This window comes from Malurus melanocephalus, unplaced genomic scaffold (assembly GCF_030028575.1).
Source record: "Malurus melanocephalus ecotype Western Australia unplaced genomic scaffold, MMel_1.1 scaffold_329, whole genome shotgun sequence".
Classification (NCBI taxonomy): domain Eukaryota; kingdom Metazoa; phylum Chordata; class Aves; order Passeriformes; family Maluridae; genus Malurus; species Malurus melanocephalus.
Window position 1 is genome coordinate 109796 of NW_026623561.1, and position 11941 is coordinate 121736.

General features: G+C 40.2%; 1 protein-coding gene across 1 annotated transcript in view; it reads left to right on the plus strand.

The window, feature by feature from the left end:
* The first annotated feature begins 262 nt into the window (after positions 1-262).
* The window catches only part of SALL3 (spalt like transcription factor 3), a 20700-nt gene continuing 9021 nt past the window's right edge, over positions 263-11941 (plus strand). Inside the window, exon 1 of the mRNA XM_057377885.1 lies at positions 263-451. Within this exon, the coding sequence (XP_057233868.1) occupies positions 373-451 (79 nt within the window). The 5' untranslated portion in view covers positions 263-372. The remainder of the gene's footprint in view (positions 452-11941) is intronic.

Below are 11941 nucleotides of genomic sequence, written 5' to 3' on the forward strand. Positions count from 1 at the left end.
TTGCCCCCAGCACCATTAATCGCCATGCATTATTCACAATCATAATTACTGAGCCCCATGCGCGCTGCGCGCAGCCGCCCCAGCCCGCCGCCCCGCGCACACCCCGCCCGGCTTGTCCCCCGCTCGCTCACCCGCGCACTCACTCACTCACTCACTCCCAGTTTGGCTGGCNTTTTTTTTTTTTTTGCCGGGGTGTTGGTTGCCTTTTAAGTTGTTTGTTTGGTTTGTTTTGCAACTCGACTTTTATTTGTGAACAGTTATTTCCAGCCCCCAACCCCCCTTCCTTCGTTCCCAATTGCTCCCCCCTCCTTTCCACCTCCACGTCTCTGATGCCTCTGCAAAAAGCAGAGTCAAGACGGCTCAGTTAGCAGCATGTCTCGTCGAAAGCAAGCGAAACCCCAGCATCTCAAATCGGATGAAGAGCTGCAAGCAGAGGTAGTTTCTGAGCACGGTAAGGGCACCCGGCGCCTCTTTCTCCTTCTCTCTCTCTCTTTTTGTGTGTTTCGGATGGAGATAGGTGAATTTATGGTGATGGTGAACATGGGAGCGCAATTACTCTGCAGCGGGAGAATGGGAATTAGAGCAGCCGGGGGAAGAGGCAGCGGAACAGAGAAGTTCGCAGTTTAGCCAAGTTTCTGCAGCCCACCCCCTGCCTAACCAGCCCTCCCAGCAGCAACCTCCCGGCCTCCCCAGCGCTTTGATCGCGGCTGGGCTCGGCGGCGGGGCTCGGCCCTCCCTCCCTACTCACTTGGGCTCGAGCAGCTGCAGGAACGGGCGCCCCGGAGCAGCGCCTGCCTCCTCCTCCTCCTCCGCTGCGCTCCCTCTCTCTGTGTTACCCCCTTTTTCTCCCTCCTGCTCCCTCCCGGCGGAGGCTCTGAGCGGACAGAATCCATGTTCCCCTCGCCCCACCGCCAGGAAAGTTGGGGCGGCCGGGGCCGGAGTGCTCTGCCCAGGGCTGTGTGAGGTCCCGAGGGCCATGGGCTGCCGTAGCCCGGGGCAGCCCCACGGCGGCCGCTGCCTGGGGTTGCCCCCGTCGCTCCGGGTCTCCCGCGCAGACTGCGAGGACTGCCCCGGCCGCTCCCCGCGGTTGCCCCGCGGGGCCGAAGGGGGACCCTGGTAGRAGCGGGTAGGGCCGTTCGGGTGCGCGGGATCAGCGGAGTTGGTTTCATTATTTTCGAGAGGATTGAASAGCAGCTTTCCGCCTTTCCCCCTGCGCTGCCTTCCCCTCTTCGCCTCCTGGCTCTGCTGCGACTGTAATTATTATCAGTGGTAGGTGACACTTAGTGCACCGCCACCAGCCCCTGTCGCGCCGGCTATAGGCAGTGAGGAAGGGTTATTTTCTCGCCCATCCGCCATTCCTCGCTTCCTCCCCACAYGCAGGCAACACGCACACTTGCTTTTATGCATCTGGGCTGCCAGGCTGCTAGTGAACAAGTGTCCAAAGCTGGAGAGATCCGGACTGTAATCACACCTTATTTCCACTTTGCTGTAATATTCTTTCCGAGAATAGGGCTGCAGGGTTTTCTTCTTCCTTTTGTCTTTTTTTTTTTTCAATTTTTTTTTTTTTTTTTTTTAGTTTTCATTTCCTTAGTAGTCCCTGGCACTGCAGCATGCAATGGCACGCTAGAGCCCATGCTCGCTTCTCCTGTACTAAGTTGAGAGCTTCCACTTGAAAGTTTTTCTTTTCCTCTTTGCATAGAGCCTTTCGTAGTTTCTCGCATAACCAAGCGGGTTTCCCAATGTTTTCGGCTTTCTGTGTAGGCCCTTGCTCCACTGTATTATCTCCTCTCTCCCTTCGAAAAGGGGAAAAAAGTCCTTCTCCTGCTTTAAAACTATAATTACTCTTGAATTGCCTCTGTGAGGGGAGAAAGGCAGCAAAGTTGAAGCCTGAGGAGGATTTTGACTATTGTATCTGAACTTTGCAGGCCTGAAGCTTAAGGCAGTGGGAATCCACTTCATCAGGTTAAAACATCTGTCAGACTGGCAAATTGTTAAGCCTCCTGCTCCTTCCCAGGGTGTTTGGGGAGGCAGGGAGCAAGTCCCACACTGTCCAGAGCTGCTAAGGGGACTACTGCCACTTCACCAGGAAAACTCACTTGGGTGTTGACAATAACAGGCATATAGAAATGCTTCCTTCTGTCACAGTGGAGGGGCAAAGCAGTGTATTTTCAATTTTTTTTTCCTTAGGAAACTGCAGTCATGTAAAATAAATCAATATAGACAAGCAGATGAGAATCAGTATTTTGTCATGAAAGCGAGCAAGATTTGTTGAGCCCATCTCTGTTGGGTTGGACTCTAGGTCTGAGAATTTATCATTAGCATTGTAAACTTTTACATGCTCTGCATCCATTTCAGTGCAGAAAAATAAAACCCCACTACTTCATTATGACACTCCTGGTGAGTTAATAAATTGAAAAAAATTGTTAAACTAGGTTTTTGTTTTGTTTTGTGAATCTTATCTATGTAGCCATGTCACCCGAGATTAGAACAAGAGATATGCTAAAAAGAAACGCTTGCATATGGTGGGTAGATTAAGGACAAAGAATCTTTTTGTCATGGAAATGGTTTTTTTTTTYCCCCTTTTTGGGGGGGTTTTGTTTTGTTTACTTCATCACATAGAATTTCTCACACTTGGTTTGTTTTGTATTGCCCTCAATGACTACATGATCAAATGAATGGATTTATTTCTGCCGAATGAGAAAGACAGTCTTTCCATCAAAAGGACTACATTGCGTCCCAGTGAGGAATTTTAAAGCGTTATTATTGTGGTCCCTGAATAGCACAAAATCGGCTTTCACAGCAGCCCTAAAATGCAACAATGTAAATACTTTTCAGCCTTAGAAGGCTGTTATCAAAATGTGCTATGTTTCCTTTTACTAAAACATATTTTAATTAATAGAGTGAAACCCTTGATAGTTAACAATTAACAAGCTAAAGTAGTGCTGTTGGTTTTGCACTTTCATTTGAGAAATGTGAACAAGGTGGAGACAGGCTATAGGAGCAGAGGGCTATCTAGTGCACATTAGTGTAATGTAAATCATTTACACATTGTATTAGGAAGYCTAACGATTGCCGTACTTGAAAGCAATTTTATAGGCCAGATATAATGAAAGCTCCAAATCTCGTGAATTTGAACACTTCTTGTCAAGTCAGTGTTCTTCGTTTCTGTTCACAGCTGTGATCAAGATATTGCCACAGTTCCTGAGTATATTTTGCAACAGGCCAAAAATAGTTCACACAGCGCAAGAATATTTGTCATTTTTAAAAAGCAAACTGTTTAAACAGTACTATTTAATATGCATAGCCTTTTCACTCATTTTGCTGTTTGTCTCCAAAGGAGTTAACGCAASACTAAGCAAATTAAGCTTATTCTTTATTTAATGAAATCATGTTTAGTATCACCTCAAAATAGATTTTATAAAACTAAGCATTTAAAAATTAATGTCCCATAAATGTAATCCTTACAGTGAAGGGACATTCATAGCAACAGAGAGAAGCCTGGCAGTTTGGGGTGCAGGATGGAAGATAAACATTAGGCCAGGTTTTAAGTTGACTGGTCATAGCAGAACTTTCATGATAATGCTATCACAGAAGTTTTAGAATCTAAACAAATAATTTTATAGCCAGCTTGGGCTACAGCATAACACAACTGCATTCAAACAGGACATTGTTATGGTGGTGAGAAACTGTTGGAAATCTGAAGATAATAAGTATGTCATAAACTACAGATACACACTCAAAAATTTTTGAAATTGTTGGTCAAAAGTCAAATGCTAAAAAGTATATTTTTTAATAATTTTGAAAAGAAATCTTAGCACACAGTGGATGATGATATATTTCTTGAGTAATTGCAATGTAGAMGATTGAACAAAAAATCTGTATTTAAACAAAAAAACAATTTGAGGTTGCTAGATGTGAAGATCTGCTGGAAGTCATTTAGAAACAGCAGCAGAAGGACTCAGATGACTGCCTATAGAACACAATAATCTCAGTTTCTCAGTAAATGTAACGCATTGTAATAGCTGGAATTACATTTCTAATACACTTGCCTAATTCAACAGATTACAAATGAAACAGAATTGTAGATACAACACACATGCTTCAACTCAGATTCAAATTAAACCATGGACATAGCATTTGTATTATTAAGGCAGGGATAATAAAAATAGGGGGTTTTGTGGGTTTTCTTTTTGGTTTTTGGTTTTGTTGGGTTTTTGTTGGGTTTTTGGTTTTTTGTTTGGTTTGAGGTTTTTTTTTGTATTGCTGAAAGGTGATTCTTAGAGTGTGCAAATGCGATTCTGGCAAGAGGCATGAGAAATGATGCTTTGGACTTCTTCATGCGAAGTTTCTGGCAAAGATGTATCATTGTTTAACTTGAGATAGAAGAGATACCTCATAGTGAACAGTGTAAAGTGAATTTTCTAATGTGCCCTTTGTAGTCATTTTTTCAAATGGACTTCTTTTTCCTCCCATTCTTCAATACATGCAATACAGCCTAAACTAATTGATCTGGTAAAGTGGGATTGGGCTGTGTAGTTTTGGGCAGTTTGGTGACTGCATTCAGTATTCTTCTGGAGTATGTACACGGACACACAGGCTCAGCTACAGCACAGACACAGCTTAGTATGTAGCAGCCAGCCTCATACCAGTGTGGTCACTYCATCTGCATATAGAGAGGGTTAAAACACATTTTGGGGGAACATTCCTCCATATGTCTATTGCTTAGAGACTGTTGCATTTAAAACTTGAGAAGTCATAAGCAGCTGTCAGTAAACATAAAACTCAGGTGATTTTTGCGAATGTTTGTTTTGAGGCRAGTGTAAGAGAACGCTTTCTGCTTTGAAAAATAAAGACCAAATAAGTATCGTTATAAATTGTCCCTTTGATTAGAAATGGTAATTGAAACTTTATACAAATACTTTTGCTATTACAGTAGAAGCTTTACGTTCAAACTCTGTAACATCTGTATTTGTACAATTTTAAAAATACTCTACATTGAATTGTGTTCACCATAGAGAATTATTTGGAATAATAAGGAAACTACAGCAATCGGCCTATTTGCTGATGTATATATAACAATAGAAGTAGGCAAAACTGGGTCAGATTTTATCTGGTGATGTTGGTCTTGAAGTCTTACCATCTCCTGAGGTAGACATTAAGGCACTATTTTCAGAGTGGGAGGGAGGAAATTTTTAAAGGTGTTGGTTTAAGTTTTGTGTAATTAAGCTATCAATATGCATTCATTTAGCTGTTGAAAATGACTTTGCTTAAGATAGAGGAAAGCTACAATTCAAAAAACATGTGGCATTAGAAAAAGAGTGAAAATAAACTAATTAATAAAAAGTATTAGTGCCATCTGAAAAACAGTCTGCCACCTGAAAAATAGTCTGAATCCTGAGAAGATTTTCCTGATATCTCTCCTTTATTTGATTTGTTGACTGCCAAACATAGACAAGCATATCTGTTGACTATCCAGCAGTCAGGACGTGAGTCAATCACTTTTGCTGATAATAAACCAGGTCTGGCATGACATTAAAATACTTTAGTAGTGACACAGTTTCCACAATAAAGCATATAAAAATAATTTCTTTCATTATATTGTATTTGTAAAATGAGAGTAGTTGTCTGTATTTTTTTCCAGAGGAAGCATTAGTAAATCTAGTTCTATTCATATTCATTCATACAGAATTTTATATATCAGTGTAAATCCMGTTTCCTTTGCACTCTTAAAATTTCCCACTAAATGTAGTGAGGGTTTTCGTTAATACAAAACAGGGAATTTAGGCCAAAATTTACTTATAGGAGATGGTTCAGTTATTGTGCGCTGTTAGACCTAGAGAACATTTCTTCTTTTTAATGAAATCCCTTCAAAACCATGAAAGCCAGAAATATAACTGTAAGGGTGATAAAAAACCATAATGCAACACGTCTTAAAAGTCTGTTTAAGTTGAAAAGTGAAAAGATAGAGGATTAAAAAGAGGGAACTTTACTATTTTCTTGTTATAGTCAGAGCATATTTGAACAATATTTATTATTATGGTGTGAGTTAAATCTTCACAAAAAGCCCTTCTGAAATTCTTACTGCCACTTGCTAATACCGGCATGCGTGGCGCGTTCCCTCCCCGCACCCCCAGTACCACCTCTCTCCCCCACCCCGCCCCAAAAAAAAAAAAAAAAAAAAAAAAAAAAAAAAGTGAAACCGATCACCAGTTTGCAAAAGAAGCACCAGAAACATTTCCAAACTTTTGAGCCAGGGAGGGAGGCGCACAGAAGTGCTCGGGCAGGCTGCTCACCCCCCGAGCTGGGCTGGGCGCAGGTGGGCGCTGCACGGTTGGGTCGCGCCGTGCCCGCCGCTGGCGGCCGCGGGAGCTCCGCCGGGGAATGCCGGCGACAAGGTGGGATCGCCGAGYGCCAGAAAGCTTCCCCAGGCCTCCTCTCCCTGAGGGTGGGTAGTTAGAAGTGCTTTGACAAGGCTTGCTGATTTAACCTTTGCCTGCTATGCCCTGCCAGGGGTGGCCACTAGATGTCAAGCTCATAATACAATTAGTACATCTGTGCAGTTGACCTTGGCAGCACGGCTTACCACTGTTCTGTTAAGTGTTAACACTGAATTTGAGTGTTAACTAGAGATCCCTCGCAGTTTGCTACATGCTGTACCGCTTATCAAATGCCCATCTAGTTCAGCACAAGTGTTTACAGTCCTTAAAGCAGGAAAAAGGTTTCTTTTTGTGAAGCCCAGCGTCTTGAGCTGCTTAATTAACCCTGCTGGTGCTGCCGTATTTTTGTTTCAGATAATCAAAACTGACTCGTCGTTCAGCACTTCAGGAGACCCCTTCTCCTGGTGCCATTCGATAGTTTCCATTTACAAATTTGTTGCGCTAGTGTGCCCAAAGATGGAAATTATGAAAGCTAAAGGATTTGTCTAGATCCTCACGGCTTTGCTATCCTGKGCAGTACTGCAGGATGTGGGATGGTGAAAGACCAAAATGACYGAGCTGCACAACTGGCTTTGAATCGCTTCAGGTTTGCTCTTTCAAGCATTYCTGGTTGTGAGCAATTTTACTCAAAGGAATAATGTCACTGAGTTCMGAACTCGTAAGTTCAGTTTTTAGATACTTAGGAGATGCAGGACTGGGTTCCTCACATTGTCTTCTTATCTTGCAAGCTTCCAAATGCAATATTTTCAGTTTTTCTGGGCTTGTTCAGAGAGTGATTGGCTTCATTAATTCATGCAGGGTGTTAAGGTAGTTTAAGATGTAGTTAATTACACACTTTTCAAGGAAAGTGACACAGGATCTATGGTTCTCCTTCTTTCTTCTAGTTTGTTTTGGTTTGGTTTTTCATTTTTTTTCCATGTCAGCTATGTTAGAAGCATTAGCATTGACCTGGATTTTATTTTTTTTAGGATTCCAAACAAAACTCAGTACATTCAAAATAAACTTAGTTCAAACAAACACCCGTGTTATTTGTACGTGAATTCTGCACAAYCTGAAATTAATGTACACGTGCCATAACAGCCAACCGAATAGCTTTTTATATGACTTTGAAAAACATAGCGCAACTCTTATTTAATATGATACCTTGCACAGATATTACAAAAAATTCGTGAAGCTTGCATCTGTTCCACATCTGCATCCACAGAGAAAGGCGCCAGTGTTTGATATAGTGAAGTGCTTCACTGCACAGATGAGAAACTGTAAATGTTTTAACCGGAGTACAGTTAGTGCCTGTGCCACAGGTGGCTGTTACTTAACAAATTCTGAGATTCAGGCTACTGAATAGATCAAACTGAGTGTGCCAGGTCAGCGCCGGGTTTTGCATAGCAAGAGTGCCCTCCACTGTTCGAATCCATACTAACAGTTTTTGTGGGCTGAGAAAAAGGACAGAAAATTTTTCTTTTGAGTGTGGAATTTCTTCTACATTGTTAAACACAGTAGGGGTCTCTATTTGTCTCCTCCTGTTTCACAGCTTGGGCTCAGTATGTGATAATTCATCTTTCTTTATCGGATTCAAAGCTATCATAAAGAGTTAAAAAGAATTAATTTGCAAGAAAATAAACGTGTTCTAACAATTTAAGAAAACTTTCTTTAAAAGCTCCGTCAATTGTAAGAGATGATAGAGCTAAGGAAAAAGTGTACTGTTCTTCTCCAGGATCAATATCTTGCTACAAGAGTACTTTTTCCAAATTAACATAATTTTAAAACAAATTTAAGTGTTTTTTTTCTAGTACATAATCTTATTTTATTTTATCTCTGCTTGGAGAAAAATAAGTATTCTGATGATAGAAGTAGTAAATAATTGTCCTGTATCAGTGCACTAGGATCAGAGTTTTGTTTATAATAATGCTTGTTTTAATATACAGAAATGCTGCGAGCTGCACTTTGAAATGATCATTGGATTTGCATGTGAGAGCATTTTATACATCTGTCTTCATAGTTAGCAGACATTTTAGCTCTAGCTGATGCTAGCATATGCATTTTTTCTGAAACTTCTTCRCAGTTTCCACACTGCATATCAGTCAGTGGGTTTTTTATCTTCCTGAAAGAAATTACTACATTCAGAAAATATTCATTACCTCTCAATTATAGAGTTCTGAATGTAGAAATTATAGTAGTTCATAAAACATGAACTTTTCCATGCTTTCATTTGTATATTTTATTGTGTATAGTCTTAAAGAAGCTTGAGAAAATATTTTACTCACACATTTTTGGATTCCTTTATTAGAGASTTTTGTTTGAATACTTCAGGAAGGTATAAGCAATTTTAAATTTGTTCAAGGCTAAGGAAATGTTGGTTCAGTTCTTTTGCTTGATTTTACCCAAGTGTCTTATGAATCACACATAATTTGAGGATTCCATGACACAGAGTAACAGAATAACAAAATACTGAATAGTCAGAGATACTTTTRCTTTAATAGTCCTTATTAATAAAATTGAAAAGGTCCTTTTCAGGTAATTCACATGTGTGGAACTAGAACTGATTTAAGATGGGACAAAATTAAAATATTCTGGAGCAAAAATGAAACACAGTAGCTGGTTGGGGCTGTTTCCAGACTGGAAGCAGTTATCCTAAAAAAGGAGGGGGCATTTAACAAGCAACATATAATTTAAGAATTAACCTGACTTAGCATGTGATGCTTCATTTCAGTCTGTTTCACAAAATCAAAAAACAAATTTTTGAAGCATCCATTCATTTTATTTTCCCTTCATATCATGCAAGAGGCTCTCTTCTCACACAGGGGAGAAAGATACATGCTTGCAAAAAAAAAAGAAAATCAGAACTAGTAATGCCAGGTCTACAAATTCTCTGTGTGCGTAGTTAGAAATGACAATTTTTTCTCAATTCTGCACCTTTCCCAATCGCCACTGGATTAAAGGACCCACGGCACCCTTTGAGCTGCATCCCTTCCTCTTGGGCGCTGAGGAAGCAAGCCAACACCATCCTCCTTGCTCCAGCCTGAAAAGTGTTTGCTCTTAGTTACGGGCACAGAACGATCAACCCCTTGTACCCCCCTCACTAGCTCACCAGAGCACCTGAACTGCTCCAGGTATCACCATCCCAAAGTGCCTTTCGCAAAATGCCTTCATTTGAATTTCCATGGGCTTATTCTAGGGCCAGACCTCGGTGGTGCAAAGCGCCAGCATTGCTGGAGCCACCGCAGCTCCGTGAGCTGGTACCTGCTCAGGAGCTCATCCCATGTACCATCTGAGAGATGCTGCCTGAGATTTTTCAGCTGTTTTCATAGGGGAAGCTTGATGTGCTGTAATTCATCTTGCATCCCGTAGCAGCTTCAGATTAGTCCGTTAGCTGTTAGACTGCTAATGAGAAAAAGAAAATAACTGAGAGGCTATTAGTGGCTGAGATCCTGACTACTTAACAAAACTCCCATTCTACACCTTTTGTGTAACTAAGAAATGCAAAATTCAACCCATGTCCGTAAGATTAAGCAAGCTCATTCAATTCCCCCAAAATCCTTGTAAATTTTTACTGTATCACATCCTCACTGTAATAACAAAAATTATTGTTTCTCCTCAGGAAAATTTAAAGAAAAAAGATKAAATTCTTCACTACCTAATGGATTCAATCACTTCATAATAGCTTAGAAAATGGAAACAAGCTAAAAATCATAAATAAATATGGAAACATTATATGTTTTACTGTTTTTAATAGATATACTCTGTGATTTTAAAATTTAATTYGTAGTTTAATATTTTAGCATTTAACATTTTTAATATTCTAGAGTAATGAATAAATTTTGGTATTGATTTGTGTCATTTATAAAGTGACTGAGTTTTAACAAAGAAGCAAAAATAGCCTTTCCTGTAGAATGTTTTTAAGCTTTACTCCCTTGTTTAATTCAGTGAGGACTTACATTTCAAAAGCAACAATAAATACAGCCCCTTAGTGCTTTTTTATCTGTAAGTACTACTGAAAGGGATCTTAACTGCATTTGTGAAATATGGAGTCAATGTTCACTTGTCCAGTACAGGTATCTATTACAAAATATTTACCACTTGTTACTTTCAGTCTTTCTTGTCTCACCCTTGGAAGTGCTTGTTTCTATGACTAGTTTGCACTCTTTCAATTCTATTAAATTCCGCGTGTTTCAGATGTGAGTAAAGGCTACTCATTTGAGTAGGACTTGCTGGATTGAGACCACATGCTGTCATTCTGTGAAGCATCTTAGTAGCCTTAGCGTACTGCGCAGGAAAATCCCATCACCTGTGGCAAAGCAGCCTTTACTTTCATGCCATTTGTGYCACCCACTTGCCTACCTGTCCAGTGAATTGAAGCTTTGAGAGAAATTTGTTTGACTTTTTTCAAAAAGTCAGAACAATTTATCCTAAATGGAAAGTACTGTGGTGAGATTCATTGTATGCCTAGTTTGAGGTTGACCTAGGGGGGTGAAAATGTCCTAGAAATTCTCTGGTATTATTCTCTAAAATATTTTTCAAAAGGAGTTATTGGCTATTTCAAGGCAGACAGATGATGAGGTGAATTAACTTGGATCGGTCATTTGAAAAGTATTCTCACTATTTTTAAGGTATGGGAGTTGAGGGAAGGAGAAATGCCAAACAGAGCTGTAGGTCCCCACTTAGTATAGGCAGGAGCCAGGTCCCCCTGAGACAGCACAGATCTAGCCATTTATTTCATTAAGAGCAGAGCTGAGCACTGATTATCCAAGAAATACCTATACTGCTGTATTCCTCATGTACTTTTTCACAAATTATATTTCAAATGCAAACTGCCGTTTCTTTATGTTTGAGAAAAATAAGCCTGTTTATGATTTTGAAACACTTAACAGGTCCATGTCGATATCTCCTGGCAGTGAGCACCAGTGGTTAAGGTTACTTTGGAAAGCTTTTGCATTATACATACTAGCTTTGATATATGGAGATCATGAGACTGTCTTCCAGTGCATAAAATAATACCTGTTTTGGTTGTAAATGTTCACATTTGGGCTTAGTGATTACTGTACAGTGTCTGAAATAATTAGCTTGCTGGTGTTTGATCAGCTCATTCTAGATCAGAGGACAGCCATATTTGAATGGCTATATTGCCTGAATCCATCACTAATTACTGAAACCTTTTGTGGGAGGTTTGTTTAGAGAAAGCTCTCCTTAAACAAAAGAAGAGAAATATATAGATAAAAACCTGGAAGGGGAGTTGCACAGTTTGCAGCTTCTTTTAGAATCAATCCTCCTTTACAATCACTTAGTAGCAGTATTAGAAGTAGTAGTTGTAATAATATAATAGTAATAATAATAATAGCAATAATAATAATAGCAACAACAGGCAACTATTACCCAGCCTGACAATGTTTSGAAATAAGCACTGGAAAATGTTCAAAGGTGAAAGCCTTTGGAGAGACATGGTTTCTGTATGCGTGGTCGGTATTACCAACCAGGGGACTCTGTAGATTCTGAGCAAGGACCAGCGA